The 22,787-nt window shown below is 39.4% G+C and overlaps 1 protein-coding gene across 2 annotated transcripts in view; it reads left to right on the top strand.

Annotated features, from left to right (window-relative positions):
- Positions 1-22,787, top strand: part of CSMD1 (CUB and Sushi multiple domains 1) — a 1,865,804-nt gene that overhangs the window by 1,290,667 nt on the left and 552,350 nt on the right. For both annotated transcript variants that reach the window (XM_075923597.1, XM_006137767.4), the window contains exons 9-10: positions 6,539-6,663; positions 16,480-16,601. In XM_075923597.1, coding sequence (XP_075779712.1) covers positions 6,539-6,663; positions 16,480-16,601 — 247 coding nt within the window. The remainder of the gene's footprint in view (positions 1-6,538; positions 6,664-16,479; positions 16,602-22,787) is intronic.

The raw sequence follows: 22,787 nt of genomic DNA, 5'->3' as shown, positions 1-22,787 counted from the left end.
TCTAGTTCTACTTGTTCTTTGGCCCTGTTTCGTGATCAGTACATTAGGGTAAACAGAATTGTTTATGTGTTCTTGCCCTTTACCCTTATCTTATACTTGTTCTTGCTATACTGACAACAATGCTTATCTTAAATGGTGTATGTTCCCAGAGACTTGCTTCTGGCTTATCAGATATGGGGAAAAGGGAAAGCGGTGAAAGAATGCAGGCCTCACCACCTCTAAACTAGCACGTACAAAGTTCTTCTGCAATTGACCCCTACACTGAACCAGAGTCTCTTTCCTCCTGAGACAATCACCAATGGCCCCGGAAGCATCCTGCTAGATGAAAGCTCCAGCAGGATCTCAGCAGCAGACTCTAGCTTCCAGCAACAGCTCCTGAACTTGAAAGGTCCCCACACCAGCAATCTGGCACCTCTCTCCAAAAAATGGAGCCCACCAACTCTCTCTCTGCACTGCCTTGAAGAGAGCAACTGTTTCCTTCCTTTCCCCAAGACATCATGGAAGTTGTAGTTTCTAGGGCTAAATTGCAGCACAAATGATCCTCCCAGTGAAAGTCAGATGCTCCTATAGTAAAGGGACCTACATAAGTATTGTATAGTACACAGAGTATAATGTGATCGCGTAGAGAAATACTTTTATTTTTCTTTTAGTCAATTTCAATTCTATTTGTCATTCCTTATTATCATAGGTAAAATATTTGCAAAGTAAAATGTACACTTTAATTTTGCTGTATCAATTGAAGTGAAGCTCATTATTACCATTTTGTTTAAAACTACAGATCTCAAAATTCCGATACAGAGGAAAACAAACATGTGGGTTGATACTTTATATATTGTAGCTCACTTAGTTTTCATTAGTTAGACTATTAATGTTTCAGTAGTTCCTTTTTAATATATTGCCCTATTAATGTATTGGAACTACAAATATAAATGGTTTTATTACTTTCATTTAAGTGGTTCAATTTGCCTTGGTAATCAATCCCTATAATCAAAAATGTTCTAACAGTACTTTAACACCTCAGTGCTTATTAGTGCCATCAATTATTGAACAAAGAAACTTCTGTACAGTATTCCCTGTATAGTTCCTTTTAGATGGATAAAAGCCTAATTGAAATATACAGGTATGTGTATAGTGTAACAAGTTTAGGGCAAGAACTCTATCAAAATAAATGCATGTTTCTCATCTAGATAGTAGTCAGAGGTCATGTCTAGTTTTTGTGGCCTAAGGCACAGAATCCTCCTGCATGTTACAAGCTGTAGATGAGTGTAGTGAGGTTCAGCAGCTGGACACTCAGAAGTGATTCACTTGGAGAGTAATTGTGTTGCCTTAATACAAAGAGGAGAGTTTCGCAATGTAAGTTAATATTCGTTCCTGCATTTACTTTCTACAGAAATGCTTGTGATGCTTTAGCTGTTAGGTGAACGATATTAGGAAAAGAGAAATGCTATCCCAACAATGTAGTACAAATTTAACACGTCTAGGGCTAATTTTGTCTTGAAAGTTTTATAGCTTAACAGATGAACTTATTGAATCTTAATTAGTGTCTGCTAACTACTACTTGGAAGTCTAGATGCATATCTTAATTTAGTAAAGGACCCAACCTGAGATGTGACATCTGAACTAAAAAATATAAATATAGTATGAAGATACAGGCTTGACATTTTTAAGACAATACAGTCAATGAATTTGCCATGATTTTTAAGAGATTTTATTCAACAAAGGAAACTGATAATTATTTAATTCAAATGTTTCTACAAAAAAGACAATTCTATGTATTAATTTCTCAAGCAATGGTTTTGTAGCCTAAAATTCCACCTTTTCTTCTAGGCTATGTCTAGACTGCAAGCCTCTTTCGAAAGAGAGCGTCTAGACTGCACGTTGAACTTTCGAAAAAGCGGCTTGCTTTTTCGAAAGAAAGCATCCAGTGAGTCTGGATGCTCTCTTTCGAAGAAGCCCTATTTACATTGAAGAACGCCTTCTTTCGAAAGAGGAACTTTCAAAAGAAGGCGTTCTTCCTCGTGAAATGAGGTTTACCGCCATCAAAAGAAAAGCCGCGTTCTTTCGATTTAATTTCGAAAGAACGCGGCTGCAGTCTAGACGCAGGTGAGGTTTTTTCGAAAAAAGGCTACTTTTTTTGAAAAAACCCCTGAGTCTGGACACAGCCCCAGAGATTTCTTTTCCCTTTTGGGAAAATTCAGTTGGAGAGCAATAAATTGCTGTTAAAAGCAAAACAAAGCACTAATTTCATGAAGTCCATAAAGAACTGTAAGAATAAGTCCATGAAGAATTGTAAATTAACTGTCAGTACTTCAAAGACATATTCCTATTCCTTTTTTATATTCTCTAAGTAGTCCCACTGATTTCAGCAGAGACTACTCATAGGATGATTTCAGCAGAGCCAGGATTTAAATAGGTGAGAGAATATGCACATGTATTGGGCCCTGATGCTTCTCCCAACCTGCCACATTGTGTTCCAGAACATAAGTTAGTCTATAAGGTGCCACAGGTCTCCTCGCCGCTTTTGCAAAACATAAGCTTTATTTTTATTTCTTTATTTTTTTTTTTTTAAGAAATGGAAGTCTCAAACACTTATGGTAGAGGAGAAAATCTTCAAAATATGAATCATGTGTGTTCTCTCTCATGAGTTTGCTGAGAGTCTGAAACAATAGCTTTTGGTAATGCATTGCCCCATTCATCTCAAATAAATGTCAATGGGCAAGCCCAATGTTAATTTAAATGCCAATATTGCAAAGTCATTCACTGCTAAACAAAGTATGTGAAAAGTAAGAAAGAAATCATATGATAAAGATTTACACTACAAGTGATTTATCATTTTGGCACCACAACAGTCTTGGGAAGTTATATTATTATAATTATTATATTATTATTTTACTCAAAGGGGAGTCAATTCCAAAAAGTCTATTTATGCCAGGGAGACCTCTGAGTTTAATCTAGTTGGAGTCAAGCCCAAGGAACTCAGCAAGTCCATGGATATATTTAAAGGGAAGCAAGCCTCATAGAACCCTGGAACAGATGCAATCATATTTTAAACATATACTCTAAGTGAATGGTGTCTCTGCTGAAAGGAACTTATTTTGTATACAATGCTTTGTGAGCGAACCATGCAACCTCTTTTTCTCTCACCCCCACATTTAACCCTGGGGAGATAACATTCTGCCAGCTAACGAGACTGCTGGAAGGATAAATCTATTCATGTTTTTATGTTACTAAGCTAATACACTGAGTAGCGTATAACCACCTGTACATTAAAAAAAAACAACAACCATATATCAGTGCATTCACTTATTTGTTATTTACGCAAAGTCCTGTTTTTCTGAATGTTTTAAAGCCTCACCAACTGTAGTCAATAGGATATTATGGGGACCAAGATTATTTCTTGCCTCCTAAATGTGTACTCCTCACCTTCAAACAGCATGAAACCATTACTATTTTGTATACCAGGACTCCATTTTAGTGGTTACATAAAGGAGTTGCTGAATATACAAAAATAAAAAATTCAATTGAATTTTTTCTCTGTGTAATGACACATTCTGCTTTTCTCTAAGGAAAAATAATACTGTCATTTGCTTCCATTGATTGTAGAAAAAAAATACTTTGTGGTGAGCAAGAGAAAGGCAATACATTTTTGTAGTTTCAAGTAAAGACTCCAGAAACCGCTATTCCACTTGTCAGCAGAATAATGACTGTGAATATTATGCTGAGCTCCAACATGTGAAAAGACACATTATTCAACAGTTTCTAAAGTCTGCAGAAAGACACTTAGTGATTTAGATTGATTGAAAGGGAGAGGGTTCATTTTCAAGTCAATCTAAACACTGCTGATTCAGTGGTGACAAGTCCTTTGACAAGAGTTTCATAATTTTGAACATAATAATGACATTCTAATATTACGCTTCTTATGTGCTTTATGATTTTAACCTGTTAGTTCTTTCTTTCTTTATTCCCACTGTTCCCGCCCCCCTTTCTTCCCCCCCCCCCACTTTTAACACCTTACTTAAGTTTAATGAGAGGAAGAATCTCTATATGAACTCAAATGTTATGAGGAAATGCCATCTAAATTAATGCACAGACTTACAATTGTGCCATATTTTCCTCTGGTTTTAATATTTTATTTAATTAGAAGAAAATCAATTCAGTATTGAGTTAATACCAATTTTTATTTTATTTTTGTAGGAAATTCTAACTTGCCTAATTAATAAAATAAAATAAAATAAAATCTGACATGCTTTTAGTTAAAAAAAAATGTTCCTTAATTAACATGGGGCTTTATGGAATATGGGGCAGAGGGCATAATAAAAGAAATGTAGAACTGAAAGTTTTCTTGAGAAGTCATCTAGTTTAGTGATGGCAAGATCAAGAATTATATACCATACCTGACAGGTGTTTCTCTAATCTGTTCTTTAAAATATCCCATGATGCAGATTCCACAATATCCTAGGCAATTAATTCCAGTGCTTAACCACTCTGACAGGAAGTTTTTCATAATGTTCATTCTAATCCTCCCTTGCTGCAGTTTAAGCTCATTGCTTCTTGACCTTGCCTCAAATGTTAAAAACAACAATTTTCCGCCCTCCTTTTGTAACAACTTTTTATGTATTTGAAAACTGCTATCATGTGCTCACTCAATCATCTCTTTTCAAGACTGACAGAGCCAAGCTTTTCAATATTCCCTCACAGGTCATATTTTCTAGACCTTTCATCATTTTTGTTGCTCTTCTCTGGACTTTCTCCACATCTTTCCTGAAATATGGAACTCAATTTGTTCACATCGTTCCTGAAATTTAGCATCCAAAACTGGACACAATACTCTAATTGAGGCCTAATCACCGGAGAGTAGGGCAGAATTACTTCATGTGTCTTACAATACTCCTGTTAATGCATCCCCAGAATGTTTGCTTTTTTTACAACAATGTTACCCCATTGACTCATATTTAGATTGTCGTCCACTAGGATCCCTACATCCTTTCCCACATACTCCTCTCTAGGAAGTCATTTACCATTTTGTAAGTATGCACCTCATTGTTCCTTCCTCAATGGAATACTTTGCATTTGTCCTTGTTGAATTTCATCCTATTTACCTGAGACCATTTCTACAGTTTATCCAGATCAGTTTGAATTTTAATCTTATCTTCAAAAGCAATTGCAACCCCTCCCTACATGATTAATTTATGAACATTTTAAAAATATTCTTTTGATTTTAGTTTTTGGTGGGAAATTTTCAAAATAAATCTTGTTCATTTTTAGAATATTGTTTCTCTTTTTCATGAATCTTTTTTTGTGTAACTTAAAATTTTGATTCATAGCCAAATTGAAATGTCAAAGGGGGTGGTGAATGAGAGAAAAAAATGTTCTTATTTTCCCTCTTCATGAAACTTGCCATTTTAACTTTATGAATTATATTCACACACTGTACAACTGTAATAGGGCATGTATCTATGCTATGTTAAGTGTTTTATACCACTGTGACAGTAAAATTATTTAGTCAATCACTACTCTTGTCTACAGCTAATTTATATGCAATAATTTCATTGATATTGTGAAGAAAACTGCAGTGTGTGGATAATTTGACTCATTTGCTACACTATGAGCTTAGCACACTCAAATGCCAACTAAAGCAACATTTCTCAGTCTCTTCAGATCAACCATCCCTATTTTATGACCTATTTATCATATTGATTTTTGAATGCTCCTAATAACAATGAGTGTATATAATTTAAATGTGTTCTCAGAGGTTGAGGTAGAATACATGACTTTGTCAGGTAAAAGGTGTGTAGAAAGTGGAGGAGTAAGATTTTCTTTCAATAACAGTGATAATTGTTCTGTACATTTGAAACCAAATTTATCCCTTATTTAACCCTTTGAAGTAAGTTGCAGAAGAGGATTCGTTTAGCATAACGAGTTTTACATTTTTTCACTTTTAATGTTGTCTGGATCATCTTCAGCATTCTTACTCTATTAGGGTATGTCTACACTACCCCGCTAGTTCGAACTAGCGGGGGTAATGTAGTCATCCGCAGTTGCAAATGAAGCCCGGGATTTGAATTTCCCGGGCTTCATTTGCATGAAGCCAGACGGCGCCATTTTTAAATGCCAGCTAGTTCGAACCCTGTGCTGCGCGGCTACACGCGGCACGGATTAGCTAGTTCAGATTAGGAAGCCTAATCCGAACTAGCTACTCCGTGCCGCGTGTAGCCACGCGGCATGGGGTTCGAACTAGCCGGCATTTAAAAATGGCGCCGGCCGGCTTCAGGCAAATGAAGCCCGGGAAATTCAAATCCCGGGCTTCATTTGCAACTGCGGATGACTACATTACCCCCGCTAGTTCGAACTAGCGGGGTAGTGTAGACATTCCCTTAGAGCTTACTCATAAGTTCTTTCTTATCTGAAAATGTGAACGTTTCCTTAAATTCTTATATACATCTTGAATTTGTGGTGAAGTGGTTATTTATGATGAAGGATCCCTCATGGTTTCTGTAATATATTTAAATATTTCTACTTCTCTTTCCTTTGTCTCTAGGGTGGGTGCAAGTGTACAGTTCTCCTGTGAGGATAATTATGTGCTCCAGGGTTCCAAGAGTATCACTTGCCAGAGAGTGACAGATACATTAGCTGCGTGGAGTGACCACAGACCTATTTGTCGTGGTAAGTACTGTTCTTTGGAATACTTCCTGGCGCTTACAAGGTATAGCATAATTCTATCTGGAAATGTAATTGAACATTGTTTGATAGGAAAAACAAATAATAGATAGGGGAGGGGTTATATATATAAATAAAACAGCAAATCAGATAATCAGATGGAAGGTTTCTTTTTGCAACAGTATTCAGAATTGGAAAGCAGTTTTCCTTCAATGGATAATGCTTTGCAGATACATTTATTTTGTATTCTACATATACTAAAATAACATGGTTAAATATTATGAACCATGTAGACTTAAGAAAAATCTCAAATCAACCAGTTTAAAACAGCAAATGTTTATTACCTTGTATTGGAAATCTTTTTGTTCTGAATCAGGATGAAATTGAGACTTTTCATAGTTATTCATGGACAAATCAGAAAAGGAAGCAGGTTGATTAAGTAGTCCAGTTGTTAGGGCATTCACAGTCTACATGAGAGAGCTGGGTTCAAAATCATGTGCTACTGGACACTGATCCATACAAAATGGAACAACTCCAATAGAAGAGATTGAGAAAGACATATCTTAGAGCATGTAGCTTGCTGGCTAGGACACACACCTAGGATGAGGAGAATGACAGAGCAAGAATTTGAAGTTATGGTCTACGTTGCAGGAGAATTCCCTCACTAATTAACTCTTGGCTAATCTGGAATCTCTTTCTGTTTTTTTGACCAGAAATTCCATTCTGAACTTGAGAAATCTTTCCTGACCAATAACAATAATCTTCTTCATCTCCCTCACCACCAAAACTGATACATTCTTCCAAAAAAAACTTCAAATTTTGACACAGCAGCATTTTTTTTAAAAGTCCCCAACCAGTATTACTCACAAGTAATATGTTTAAGCATTTAACTGTTTAAAATCAGGCCCTAAGTGTACAAATACAAATGTTGTACAACTTGAATAGCATTACTTTCTATCTAAGGGTATGTCTACACTACAAAGTTAGTTCGAACTAACGGACGTTAGTTCGAACTAACTTTAATAGGTGCTACACTAGCGCTCCGCTAGTTCGAATTTGAATCGAACTAGCGGAGCGCTTAGTTCGAACTAGGTAAACCTCATTTTACGAGGACTAACGCCTAGTTCGAACTAGCTAGTTCGAACTAAGGGCTGTGTAGCCCTTTAGTTCGAACTAGTGGGAGGCTAGCCCTCCCCAGGTTTCCCTGGTGGCCACTCTGGCCAACACCAGGGAAACTCTATGCCCCCCTCCCGGCCCCGGACCCCTTAAAGGGGCACGGGCTGGCTACGGTGCCCGTGCCAGGTGCAAGCCTGCCAGCACCCAGCTAGCAGACCCTGCACCTGGCACGGCACAGAGCCACCCACCCGATGCCCCCCAGCCCACCCCCTCTTGCCGGGACCAGGCTGGCGGCTCCCGGGAGCTTGCCCTGGACCGCAAGAGGCGGGCACCTTCCTGGGCTAGTGCGGACATCGTGGACCTCCTCCACGATCTCCGCACTAGGCACAGGAAAGTGGCCGTCTAGGGCAGGAGAGCTGCCAGCCTGGCCACCCAGGACCAGGTGTGCATGAAAATCAAGGGGGTCCACTGAGACCCCCGACACTGAGCCCTGAGCTTACAATGGCCGTACTGGGTCAGACCAAAGGTCCATCTAGCCCAGTAGCCTGTCTGCCAACAGCGGCCAACCCTAGGGACCCTGGAGGGGATGGACCGAAGACAATGACCAAGCTATTTGTCTCGTGCCATCCCTCTCCAGCCTTCCACAAACTTTGGGCAGGGACACCACTCCTACCCTCTGGCTAATAGGACTCCATGGACCCAACCTCCATCACTTTATCTCACTTCCCTTTAAACTCTGTTCTAGTTCTAGCCTTCACAGCCTCCTGCAGCAAGGAGTTCCACAGGTTAACTATTTGCTTTGTGAAGAAGAACAACTTTCTCTTACTAGTTTGAAGCCTGCTACCCATTCCTTTCCTTTGGTGTCCTCTAGTCCTTCTTTATGGGAACTCAGGAAGAACTTTTCTGAATGCACCCTCTCCACCCAACCCCTGCTTTTAGAGACCTCTATCCTGTCCCCCCTCCATCTCCTCTTTTCTAAGCTGAACAGTCCCAGTCTCTGTAGCCTTTCTTCATCTGGGACCTGTTCCCAACCCCTGATCATGTTAGTTGCCCTCCCCTCTCCCAGCCTTTCTCTTCCCCTCTCCCACCTCCTTTTCCCAGTCTCCCCCAGTTTTTTTTCAATTAAGACAGAGTCAATGTTGGAAGAAACGTTATCTTTATTTTGTACATCAATAAGAAGGGGGGCTAAGGAAGGGTAAGTGGAAGGAGGTGAGGGAGGAATGGGGTACGAGCCCCCGATGGGGAGGACTGGGCTGGCTCTGCGGGCTTCTGGGGGTGGAAGCTCTCCTGCAGCCCCCCAATTACTCCCTCTCCCCAGATGGCAGCCTGCGGCAAGTGCAGCCGGGCTGATGGCCGAGTGGTGTGATGTGCCCAGTGTGGGCACTCAGGGCACTCCAAGCCAGAACTTCTTTTCAAGCGGGGCACCCCTTAGAACTGTGTGTCCGGGGTGGGGGTCGGGACCCTTTAAGCGCAGCCCTCGGCTAGCCTGAGACAGCATCTCCATGCTCTAAGTCCTCCTTTTATGCCCTGCCGGCACTGCTTCCGGCCATCCTTAAGCCCTGTTCAGAGTCCACTCAATGTGGACTTGCTAGTTCGAACTAGCAAAACGCTAGTTCGAACTAGTTTTTAGTTCTAGATGCGTTAGTTCGAACTAGCTTAGTTCGAATTAACTAATTCGAACTAAGTTAGTTCGAACTAGCGCTGTAGTGTAGACGTACCCTAAGGTATTTACATGGCCTCCATTATGGTAATATTTATTGTATTTATCCTCATAACAGTCCTGTTAGTTAGGTTAGTATTTTTATCCCCATATTATAAACCATCTCTGTGCCTCAGTTACCAATGACTTACAGGAGTTGAGTGCCCTAATTCTTCTTTCTGCAGCTAGTGCATTTGCAAGTAATCACATATGGCTATGAAAATCTGAGGATACTCATGGATTTACCACGTTATGTAGATTATGAATGTTAAAACTTTAAACAGCAGTTAAAATGCTTCCTTGCTTGCTTGAATGTAATACTAACTTTAAAAGTATAAAATGATAAGGAATTAATGCAACTGAAAAGTATCAGGTCTCATTCTCAAAGCTATCAATTTGATTCCGTTCACTTATACTTAATTTGCTTAAGATCCTAATTACACAGTTATTAACATAATTAGGTGACATGGGAATTCATTGAAATAATCCACCATAAAAGAACTGAGAGAATATTTAAAATTCAGAATTATTAAATTGCAAGTACATTAGTTTTAGAAAATTATAGTTATTGACTGAAAAAATTGAAATGGAAAATGAGACAAAATTTAACATTATATGACAAAATTATTTGAAATATCAAAGCTAGATATGCCCTACATGTCTCTCACACATGTGCACACACATATACGCACTGTCTTTCACACTCACCTCCCAACCCAACACCAACTTCTGAGGTTTTTTTCTTTTTTCAAAGTGTGTTATTTTAGGATTTTGATTATTCTGTTTATTTCAGAATTTTATTTCTCTCTTATACTTAAATTTAATTCTTTGAGTAGTGAGTTCTAAAATGACCAACCTGTTTTGGCTGGAGTAATTATTCCTATGGTATTTTTAAAACACATATTATATTTGGTTTTTGGTTTCTGCTGGTGGTGCACTTTCACACATAATCTTAATAACAAAATCCAGAATAAAATAAACACCACACATGAAAAATATTAGAGGGAATTCTTGCAAGAAGTCTCCTGGAATCAGGCTCCATCTCCTGGAGGCTCCTGCAACCAAATTCACTCTGTCTTCCCTCCCTCCCCCCTCCTCATTCACTTTCACTAGTCTGGGGCAGGGGATTAGGATGCAGGGGGTTGTATATTCTGGGTTAAGGCAGACTCCCTCCTGCCCTGGTCCTGTAGTGCTCCTGGATGTGGACAGAGTATTGCTGTGGACTCTAGGGGTATGTCTAGACTACACCTCTCTGTTGACAGAGAGATGTAGATTAAGCACATTGAAACTTCTAACGAAGCAGAGATTTAAATATCCTGCATCTCCTTAGCATAAACATGGCTGTTGCTTTTTTTCAAAATGGAGGGTTTTTTTGGAAAAAAATGGCAGTCTAGATGCAGATCTGTCAAAAATAAAGCCTTTTTCTACAGATCCGGTAAACCTCATTTTTTTGAGGAATACAGGGTCTGCTGCAAAAGGCTTTATTTTCTACAGATCCACATCTAGACTGCCGTTTTTTTTAAAAAAAACCTCCATTTCAAAAAAAATGGCGGACATGCTTATGCTAATGAGGCACGGGATATTTAAATCCCTGCTTCATTGGTAATTTTGATGTGCTTGATTTGCATCCCTCTGTCAACAGAGGGATGCAGTCTAGACATAGCCTAGGGTAGGCAGTGCAGAGGAATTATAGTCTCCACACACTATACGTGCCTGCAGGCACTGCCACACAGCTCCTAATGTACAGGAATGGGGAGCCATAGCCAATGGGACCTACGGGGGCAATGTCTGTGGGCAGGGGGCAATATGTAGTGCCTCCACCACCCCAAGAGCCACTGATGGACAGATGGCTGCTCTTGGGAGTGGTGCAGATCAAGGGCAGGGGTGAGCCTGCCTTTGCACCTCCGCGTCACTGCCCGGGAGATATGGGTACATGTACACTGCATCCCTAGTTCGAACTAGGGATGCAAATGGAGACAACCGAAGTAGTTAATGAAGCGGGGATTTAAATATCCCGCGCTCCATTAACATGATCTCGCCGGCGCGCTAGTTCAAATCACAGCTGATTCGAACCAGGAAGTGCGCGCCGCGACGCGTTAGTTCGGACTAAAGTCCTTAGTCTGAACTAATGTTACTCCTCATTTTTTGAGGAGTAACATTAGTTCGGACTAAGGACTTTAGTCCGAATTAATGCGTCAGGGCGCCCTTCCTGGTTCGAATCAGCTGTGATTCGAACTAGCGCGCCGGCGAGATCATGTTAATGGAGCGCGGGATATTTAAATCCCCGCTTCATTAACTACTTCGGTTGTCTCCATTTGCATCCCTAGTTCGAACTAGGGATGCAGTGTAGACATACCCTATCTGAGGTAAGCGATGCCTGGCCAGAGTCCACATCTAAACCATTGACCCAGTCCTAAAACCCCTCCTGTACCCCTGCCTCAGCCCTGAGCCCCCTGCACTTCAACTCATTTATAGAGACTGACCTCTGAACACCTTCCTCACCCAAACCTCTTACCCCAAGCTCAGTCCAGAGCCTCTCCCTCTATCCATCCCCTCTTGGCTCAAAACCAGAGCATGCACACCCTTGTACCCCAATCCCTGTCTCAGACTGGCGACAGTAAAAGAGAATGAGGAAGGGAGAAAGGAAGGAGAGAGTGAGTAGGGTGGATCCTCAGAGAAGAGGTGAAGAAGCAGGTGCGGGAAGGGTATTTGGGTTTGAGTTAGATCCTGGATCAAATAGTGATCTTGTGCTTAAAAAGGTTGGAGTCCACTGATTTAAACCATTCCATGGATATATTTAGGACTTCAGAGACAAATAATATAGGCTAAGGTCATTTCCCCAGAGAGTCTTAGATGCCTTTCATCTTGCCAAAACTAAACATGAATCCAGGTTGACTGTTTTTGTAGATTAAATTTCTGAAAGGTTTTCATAAATATTGGGGATGAGCATGTTTTTTTGCAGCTTTGATATTCTACCTCATATATAATTAAAACACTTTCATTTTAATTAATTTTAATTTCTTTATTTAAAATGCTATAAATGGCAAAGAGAAAACTGATCCTTTGCTGTAGCAGTGCTGTGGGTTCTTTCATTTGTATGTCAGTTTTAGTGAAGTTGGCCCACACTTACATTAACTATACTAGATATAGTAGCTTTTTTGTCTTTGGTTTGCAGTTGCTTGAATGGTTGTCATAACCTGTTATAATTTACAAATGATGTTCTTTCAGATTGTGCATAGTTCATTATGGGGTATGGAAACATCTGTTAAGGTTCTTAGAATAAATTGTTTCAAGATATGTGATTGCATATTATGCATATAATGGGATTGAAAGTTATTTAAGATGAAAGGTTGCAAAATTTGCTGTTTTTTTGCATTAAGAAAACAGCTTACTATGTAGTAGTAACATCATTTTAGCTCATAATTGTAGTACTAGGGGTCACATCTATCATCAGTGTGTTAGAGTAGTATATGAAGATAACTATGATAAGTACACTACTGAGGAAGATAAGTTCCATCTTCATCCTCTTTATTTGCAGTACAGTGGTTGGCAAATATAAATGCTCACTTAAGTAGTTGAATATTGAAGGAATAGAACATGTTTTAGTGTTTCTAAAAATGTCACATGGGCTCCCAGGTTTTGGATCCAGGAGTAACTGGATTATGCATGCATGTGTATTCCCTACAAAGGGGAACATATGTAGAAAGTAAGCTAAGAGAATTGCCAAGCCTTTATTGTACTCCACTCCCTCACCACATCTCGCTGACCACCACAGTTGTTTATGTCTATTCAATCTGGTGATATTGAACTGAAGCAAAGAGAAAGTAATTAAGGAATTTTGTCTCGAGTTTGCTGTTTGAATCACAGTGCTTTCCTGGACCACTACTGAGTTGGTGCAGCTTGTGCACAATCACTCACCAATGTAACAACATCAAAATATAAGTAATTTCTCTCCCTTCTTGGTGTTCAAATGCTTCAGGTGTAACATGTTCCTACTATTCATTAGTCATTCTTGTTGCTCTTTTTTAATTTACTTCAGTTTTCCAATGTCTTTCAGGTACTGAGGTACTCAAAAGTGAACATATAGTCTATTCACAATCAAACTAGTGCTCCATGGAGAAAGGATATTATCATTCACATCTGTGATCACTGTCTGCTGCCCAAAAATGATGCAGCCATATTTCATTTCAAAGTGATATGCAATTTGCTGTTCACGATCAAACATGTTACTTAAATAGTGCTTCCCTGGTTTCCTCATTAAGAATACATGTTTCAGATTATATTTTGTAGATTTGACTTCATTAACATTTTTCCATATTTTAAAATCTAATTTGATCTTTTTTTATCATTTTCCTGCCATTGCTGATATTTGTAAGTCCTTCCAATTAGTGTCATCTATAGATTTTCTTAGGGTGCAATTTACTTCCTCCCTCAAAGATGTTAAATGAGTCCTCTATTTTCCTTTTTTTTTTTGTTAAAAGAAAAAAGTATAATTCCATTAAAAGGGACAATAATCTAGCAATACTCCCAAAATGAGAGATTAATGTGATTTGAATGGCTAAAACACTACACACCATTTTGAGAATCCAATTGTAGCCAGCCCCTAAAAAAAATTATTGTTTTAGGCCAGATCTACATACTTATCTTACATCAGTATAACTATTTATGTTGCTCAGGGATGTGAAAAAAAACCACACCTCTAAACTACATAGCTATATGAACCTATTCCCAGTGTGTATACAGCACTATGTTAATGTGAGTACTTCTCCTGTTAACATATCCACCACTGCTCATGGACATGAAGTGCCTTTGCACCCAAAAGATTGAAGGGATGAAGCTGGAGAGTGAGACTGCTAGCCTGGTATTAGGATTCTGATGCTAGGCTGGAAGTGCTGCTGCAAGTGGCCTGTGCCCCGTTGTTATGGTGAAGAAAAGTGTATCCATTGAATAGTTGCGGTAATACCGTATTGGTTTGCTATCCTAATACACAAACATGATAATGAGTGAAATTAGCAAATCAATCAGTGTAATTGAGGATGACACTATTAGGCTACATCTACACTGCAATGCTATTTTGGAATATGGGAATATCTCAAAATTGCTATCCTGAGTCTTTACAGCAAGCCCATTACGTTGGGCTCACTATTCCGATGTTCCTATAAACCTCATTCTAGAAGGAGTAAGGGTTTTTTAATAGCACTTTATTTCAAAATTTGGTGCTGTGTAGACACAATTTGAGCTATGCAATTTGCATATCTTATTCCAAGGTTTACGTTACAATGTAGATGCACCCATAGTGACCTGATTGCAAAATCTGACTCCACCACTGTTTAGAGGCCACTACTATTTACATACTTTGTAGGATTGCTAGCTTTCTGACTGAACAAGTTGAACATCCTTGCCCGATCCTTCTCCAAGGTCCCATCCACTCACTCTATCCTCTCTCCTTCTGTTGCTTGCCCTATCCCATTCTTTCTCACTCCCTCATTTTGTCCAGGGTGGGGAGCACTGGGAAGAATCCCTTTTTGACTGGTTGCTTGGTTGAAAACTGGCCATCTAGCAACCTTAGAGTGCCGAAATTCTCATACATTAAACTGTACAATACAATATACACTCTAACGGACTGTTCATTGCAGTTTGCTCTTTAAACATCCACTAGCAGTGTGGATAATAAAAACAAACACAATCCAGCACAGTCTGCAACCCACCCCATTTTCTAAAAATGGCTGTGGCTGACAAAGAGGGACAGCAAGTTACAAAGTTGAATTCTGACAGAAAGTATGCCCTACCCTAACTCTTATTAATAGCAAAAACACTCAGATTTTACTGCCTCTGCCAGTCTATTTAGTAAAACATAAATTCCACTCGGATGCCATGGTATTTTGTATTAACATTGCTTTCCAAAGTTGTCTTTGGGTGTTGTCTTAGTTTTAATCCTTCCTTCCTCTTGTGAGTTCAGACACTACTAGCACAGAGTATGTCTAAACTGCATCCCTCTGTCGGCAGAGGGATGCAGATTAGGCAGGTTGACTTTGCAAATGAGGCAAGGATTTAAATAGCCATGCCTAATTTGCATAAAAATGTTCACCGCGTTTTGCTGACTCAGCACTTTGTTGGCCAGGAGCGGCAGTCTAGAGGAGGATCTGTTGACAAAGAAATGTCGACCTGCCTAATCTGCATCCCTCTGCTGACAGAGGGATGTAGTCTAGACCTACCCTTAGATTGCAAGTCAAGTTCAAAAGGATCAGGAAGAAAATGGAATTTGACCCAAACCTTTCCTGTATGCCTCCTATTAGAACTGGACAGCTGCATGGGGGAAACACAAACGGTATCCTCCTACACATGGGCACACTAGTCCTTAAGTCTCACTGAAAGTGAGTGAAGTGGTAGATTTATAGAGTCCGGGATGTCTAATCCCAAACGCATACTCTGCAAACCCAAATAAACTGGCATGGGCCAACTGTGGGTTTTTAATTACAGTGTAGATATATTCTCTGTTGCTAAGGAGCTTTTAAACATTTAACCAAAATAGATTTGGCCAAAGTCATACAGGTATGCCTGAACCTTTTCTCCAGTGGGAGAGACTCAGAGATCATGGAAATCCATGCACAGAGCAGCAGAATGTGTGACAAAGAGCAGTGTCTCTTCATCCAACTTTTCTGCTGTCTATGCTCAGAAACCTGCGAAGCACCTTGAAAGAGCATTTGTGCCTGCCGCTGAAGTGGAACTTCCCTTTGCCATGTGGGGAATTCACTTACAATAAGAATAAAGATGAGGTAGTTTAAGTATTTTTCTTCCTGGACTGAAAAGCACTGCTGTGTTAAGTCTTTTCAAGGATTTTGCAAATCCATTCTAACTTCTTCAGCACAGGATTATTTTACAGACTATTAACACAGTCATTATTTTACAATAGGCTGTTAATGATAATAGTTCTTGTAAATAGTATCCCTGAAATTATTTTGCACTGCAAAAACTAATTCCTTTACTCTTTGTGCTTATTATTCTAGCTAGAACGTGTGGTTCTAATCTGCGTGGACCAAGTGGAATTATTACATCACCTAATTACCCAGTTCAATATGAAGACAATGCACACTGCGTGTGGGTTATTACAACAACAGATCCAGAAAAGGTATGCCTTTTATCTGTCTGATTGTGTCCAAACATGTAGCTTTTGGGAACATATGATTAAGGAATCTTTGCTTCAAAGTAAGTTACGAATATACTTATTCCTAATATCTAGATCCTAAAAATAAATATGAGTTTCAAAAACAAAACAAACCCCAAAACATATTGCTGCTTTTGAATTGTAGGTCCAAGCCTTCAAAATGTAGATAAATGTCTCAGCATGTTATATAAAATCAGGTACAACAGTGTATGAAATGGGGGCTGATTTTGCAAGATACACCATGGGGCATGGTTGTTATTCAGGAGCCTTAAAATGGATGAGGGAAAAAATTATTCTCTCTTCCTTTGTTTTTTATTATTATTACTAGTTATTATGTTTTTCATTTATTTTATTTTCTTGATACACATGACTGAGGGTTTTAAAGTTAGTATTTCCTAAGAGTTTTGCATGTGTAATTTTGATTAATTATAGTACACAGAAAGCACAGCCTGCTCTGCTGCCTGCGCTGTTGTGTTACTACAATGCATTCTTTCTTGGGTTGCTGCAAAATCAATTTCCTGACAATGTAAGTCAAATAGAGACCCCCTACTGTGAAAGAATAAAGGAAAAGAATAAAATTCCTCCAGCTTTTCTTTGGTAAAATACAAAATAGTTCAACCATGCAAAGCTGGAGACCGAACAATGTGTATATATATTTTCAGAATTACAAATCTTAACTATTCCAATTCTATTTGCAACAATATATTTTTGTTTATATTAGTATGTTAAAGAAAAGATACCAATAACATGTCACACCAGAAGATAGATATTTTTTGATTCTGAGCTTGTTTGTAAGCAAACATAGCTGTGTACCATCATTGTATGTTTTTCTTCTTCAAGTACTGTCCCTACAGGTACTCCACATATGTACACGAACCTCTTATGCCCTTCATTGGAGATTGCCCATCAGCAGTGTCTTTTGACATGCACACACAATCTGTATGCTAAGTGTGAGAAACAAGGTTGTATACAGAGTGCATATGAGGGAGAGCTTTTCTCAGTTTCTTCTCTATCCCCTCAGCCTGAGATAGAAATCTAACAACACCTGTCTTGTGCATACCTCAGTATAGTCCACATTTAACCTCCTCTTTCCTCCCTGAGTTATATGGGAGTAGGTCACACTCACCTGCATGCCTAGGCATCTGATGTTTTTAACATAAAAAGAAATCCTGAGTATCCCAGTGGTGATGTTAGATAGTAGGGGTCCCTTATCTAAACCCTTGCTGTAGTCCCTTGCTTCTAATGGAATATAAAATGTGATGCCTCCACCTGGCTGGTCCCTGTACACACTAAATGGTGTGCCTTGGGAGTCCTGGGAATAAACTTATTCCAGTAATAATCTGGATCTAACTTCAAAATAACAATTATAAATAATATATATCTAATTGATTACATTAGAATTACCACACCTTTACTTAACCACTCTAAAGAAACAGGGCTTAACAGATTGAAAGTGAATAAAATCAATTATTAAAGTACACAGAAATAAAGAAAATGTATCTAATTGGCATTTACATTGTCACCATTTATCCCACCCCAGAGTTCCAGATGCTTGCTTGCATGGGCGCACTTGAAGATCTGCAGCAGGAGCAGAGACAGCACTGTGCAGGTTCTGTGTGTCAGTCCAGGCAGTAACAACTGCAAAATTCATCTGATACCGGAGCAGGCCTCATAAATGCCAGCAGCTATGGTCCACTGGGCAGATCACTCTGCCTCTCTTTGGACCCAGACTCCGTTTGCCCTCTGTGTAGGCAGCACTTTCCCAAACAGCCACAGTTACTCACAGTGCCTTCTATTCTGGTCTTTATCAGTCACAGGCACAGCCAGAGTCCCTCTCCCTCAAGGACAATCACATACAGTCCCCGAATCAGCCTGCTAGATCAAAACCCCAGCAGGTTCTAGCTTCTAGCAGCAGCTCCTCAACATCAGCAATCTGGCTCCTCTCTCTAAATTGAACTCGCTCCCTACACTCCTTGGAAGACAGCAACAGTTTCCCTCCTTTTTTCCCAAGGGCTCATAGGATTTGTAGTCTCGAGGGCTAGACTGTAGCACAAAGGATCCTCCCAGTAAAAGTCAAAGGCTCCTTTAGTAAAGGGAGCCTATATACAGTTGTGGTTTTTTAGTTAATGTTGTTGATTTGTTAATATTGAATTAGTGAAACAGTAGTGAGAGGTTTTGTTCTTTTCCTCTCCTTTTTATTGTTCTTCCTCTCCCTTTTTTTCAGGAAACTTATTTATCTTGAATGAACATTTCCAGCTCCTTAAATTTCAGATACAGCCTTTCTTGTCCAGAAGTTATTATGGGTCAGTGGGAGCCACTCTAAGTATGTCTGTAGCTTGGAAGAGTCCCATATCTCCCGAAAGTCTAGCTTCTTCTGGTTCTCAAATACAGAACATGGAAGAACATGGGGATAAAATTGAGTTTTCTGATAATGGAACATTCCCTTCAACCTGCTTCCAAATCATGTTAGGAACTCCGCCTCATATATTTATCTTCAGACAAATCTAGTACCCCTTCATCCTAGGCCAAAATCTCCCCTAAGAGGGGAAAGAGTTCAGAGGTCACAGAGCTATTTCTAAAGAGGAGCTCATTTTCCTATATAGTGTATTAGTGTCCGAAAGGTCTTAAGACAGATTCAAAATGTTATTGTAGATCTCCTATTTTGACTGGAAAATCTTCTTAGATGTGTCCTTACACTCACTGAATGATTCCAGGGCCACACTGAAGTCTCTGGGTATGTCTACACTACCACCCTAGTGTGAACTAGGGTGGTTAATGTAGTCAATCGAAGTTGCAAATGAAGCCCGGGATTTAAATATCCCGGGCTTCATTTGCATTTTGCCGGGTGCCGCCATTTTTAAATCCTCGGTAGTTCGGACTCCGTGCCTGCGGCTACATGCGGCACGGAGTAGGTAGTTCGAATTAGGCTTTCTAATTCGAACTACCATTACTCCTCATGGAACGAGGTGTAACGGTAGTTCGAATTAGAAAGCCTAATTCGAACTACCTACTCCATGCCGCGTGTAGCCGCGGGCATGGAGTCCAAACTACCGGGGATTTAAAAATGGCGGCACCCGGCAAGATGCAAATGAAGCCCGGGATATTTAAATCCCGGGCTTCATTTGCAACTTCGATTGACTACATTAACCACCCTAGTTTGAACTAGGGTGGTAGTGTAGACATACCCTCTGGGTCTATATACACTACAAACAAGAAGAGATTTAGCAGATCTCAGGCAGCCCAGAGATCTCACCTGATCATGGATTTCACGGAACCAATCAAGCAAATAAAAAGAGAATAGAAAGAGAGTCAGACTGAAGAGGAAGAGAGCAGCTCATCCTCCTTAGTGGCAATCCAGTTGTCATCAAAAAAACAATTTTCACAAGTTGATTGAGGGTTCACTTTCTTTCTCATCTTTCATTTGCAAGATGCAAACTCTCATTTGCCTTTCCACTTTTGGAGACATCCTTTCCCATTTCTAACAGGCTTGGTGGAATAATAAAAAAGATAAGTGAGTTATGAAGGTTATAACTTCAGACTACATAATTTACATTATATCCCTTTCTTTCATCGCCCTTGTATATCTCTCTTCAGGAATCCCTCTCATTGATAGAGCCCTGTGTGGATACAAAATTTGTTTTGCATCTGTGTCTGCATCTGCAAAAATAATCTGCTGATATATGCAGATTGGTAGGGTTCCAGATACAAAATTTATATCCACATCTGCATCTGTCTCTGCAAAAATGAGCCATGGATATTTGCATCTACATCTGCACATGTGGATACCCATAGATGCAGATACCTGTGGATTTAAAGCAGATATATGCAGATTTACAGGATTCTACTCATTGGTTCCATTCTACTAAGAAGTGCGACTCTCTCCTTCATTTAGGAGCAATTGAGCCAGTGCTATCTAATACATAAAAAGACATTTTCTCATACCAACAAAAAACAATCTTAGGGTATGTCTAGACTACATGGCTCCATTGACGGAGCCATATAGATGAGGTTTCTAGACATAGGGCAATGAAGCAGCAATTTAAATAATCGCCGCTTCATTTATATAAAAATGGCTGCCATGCTGTGCCGATCAGCTGTTTGACGGCACAGCACGGTAGTCTGGACGCTCCGCGGTCGACAAGGAAAGCCCTTGTCAACTGCCCCGTTATGCCTCGTGGAATAAGGTTTACCGGAGCCATCGACAAGGGTCTACCTTGTTGACCTTGGAGCATCCAGACTACCATGCTGTGCCGGCAAACAGCTGATCGGCACAGCACAGCAGCCATTTTGATGTAAATGAAATGGTGATTATTTAAATCACCGCTTCATTTCCCTTTTTCGAGTATACTAATCTACACGGCTCCATTGATAGAGCCATGTAGTTTAGACGTACCCTTAGATCTGAACAAATTTGTAAAATTTCCACATTCATGTTGAGTATTCTGGCAGCTATAATTCCCTCTCTAAAGGTTGGAAGCTGGTTTCTGGCCTTAGACTTGCAGAACGCCTATTTCCCTATAGGAATACCTTCCACACTCAAAAATAGCTACATTTTACCATAAGCCAGTATAATTTTCAATACCAAATACTTCCTTTCAGCCTATCTTTGTCCCCAATGGTTTTCTCAAAGTTTCTAGCAGTAGTAGCTGTTTATCTTCAGTTAAAAGTGACTTTAGTCTTCCTGTACCTTGATGCCTGGCTATTTAAGGGCCAAACTTATGAAGCAGTTTTCCATTCAGACAGTCTTTCAGTCTTCCACAAATTGGGTGTATAGTGAACAAAAAACAAAAAATCCATTTTAGCACATGAATTAGCAATTCAAAGGGCCATATTTGGATACATTAAGAGTCAGATGAATATAAATATTTTACTTTCTTCATATGTATTATGTACTCAAGAAGCTAACCTACTTGATAGTTAGAAGAAAAATTCACAGTCACAGCAGAGCTCTAGTCTTCAGCGGGCTGTACATTTATTAAACAGTGTGGGATGCATATTGCCTTTGTGCATTCACCTGATTTCTGAATGCACAAAGCTAAAGAGCAATAAAGAGAAACACAACCTCTAAAAAGAAGAGGTTAATACTGTGCATAAAGGTATAAAGCTATACTCGGTGATCAATGCAATCTGTGTTTTAATCTCACAATTACTTTTTCATAGCCTTTGCATGTCTCTAGCAAAAAGTCAAGAGAAGACTGTGGATGGGCTAGCCATAAAACCTTTCAATATTCTGACAGGAGACCTTAGTACTTTGGCATAATCATAAAACACCTCAGCATATTATGGAGGATTCAGAGGGGCAAATTCCTAATGGCTGGTTATTCATCAGCTATGAGAAAACCTTAAGAATTTTACACATCCAAAAGAACAATTCTTATAGACAACTTCAATATTGAGAGGCACCAACCAGAACAAGATTTGGAGTTTTTCTCCCCTTCCCACCACATTTGTATCTTGGGGGTATGCATATGTTTGCAAAGACACTGATGTACACAGAGCAGAAAAGACAAGACAAGACAAGGTTTTAATTCCTCATTTCCTCATTCAAATCACCTTTTTAAGTAGTCTATTTGGTTCACCATGTATCTGCTTAGGGACTTTTTTATTCTTTTTATACTTGAAGCAAGCATATGGGAATTACATGAGTAGCTCCAGGTCTGTGAGCACTGTGAACTTGAAGACCAGATATGAGGTCAAATATGTATACTGATCACAGATTATCCTTACAAACATCAGATGGCTAAAATCATCTTAGCTAATATGTTTCTGAAGTTGTCTGAAAAAAAAATGAGGCTGGGACATCATCCAAATATTTGTATCCCAAAACTACTTAATCCATCCTTAGCAGATAGATTTCTGAAGAATAACATATGTGAAAAGGACATTCCTTACTCCCAAAAGGATACATGAGAAAAAAGTAAACTTGCTTCTACTATCTTTCTAGGAAGAATATATGACTTTCTTTTTCAAACTTAGTGATAAAAAAAGCTGCAAATTCATATTTAGGAATCTAAATAATAGATTCTGGAACTATGGTTGTGGTGGGGGGATGAGGGGAGGTTGCCCTTACTTACAGTGGTTTCCATTAGACACAGGATTAACAGTTTGGTGCAGTGGCATTCAGCATCTCCAGTCTAAAAATTGTTCCAG

This window comes from Pelodiscus sinensis, chromosome 3 (genome assembly GCF_049634645.1).
Source record: "Pelodiscus sinensis isolate JC-2024 chromosome 3, ASM4963464v1, whole genome shotgun sequence".
Taxonomy (NCBI): Eukaryota; Metazoa; Chordata; order Testudines; family Trionychidae; genus Pelodiscus; species Pelodiscus sinensis.
Note: the sequence above shows the minus strand (reverse complement) of the source record. Positions and strands in the feature narration are given on the sequence as shown.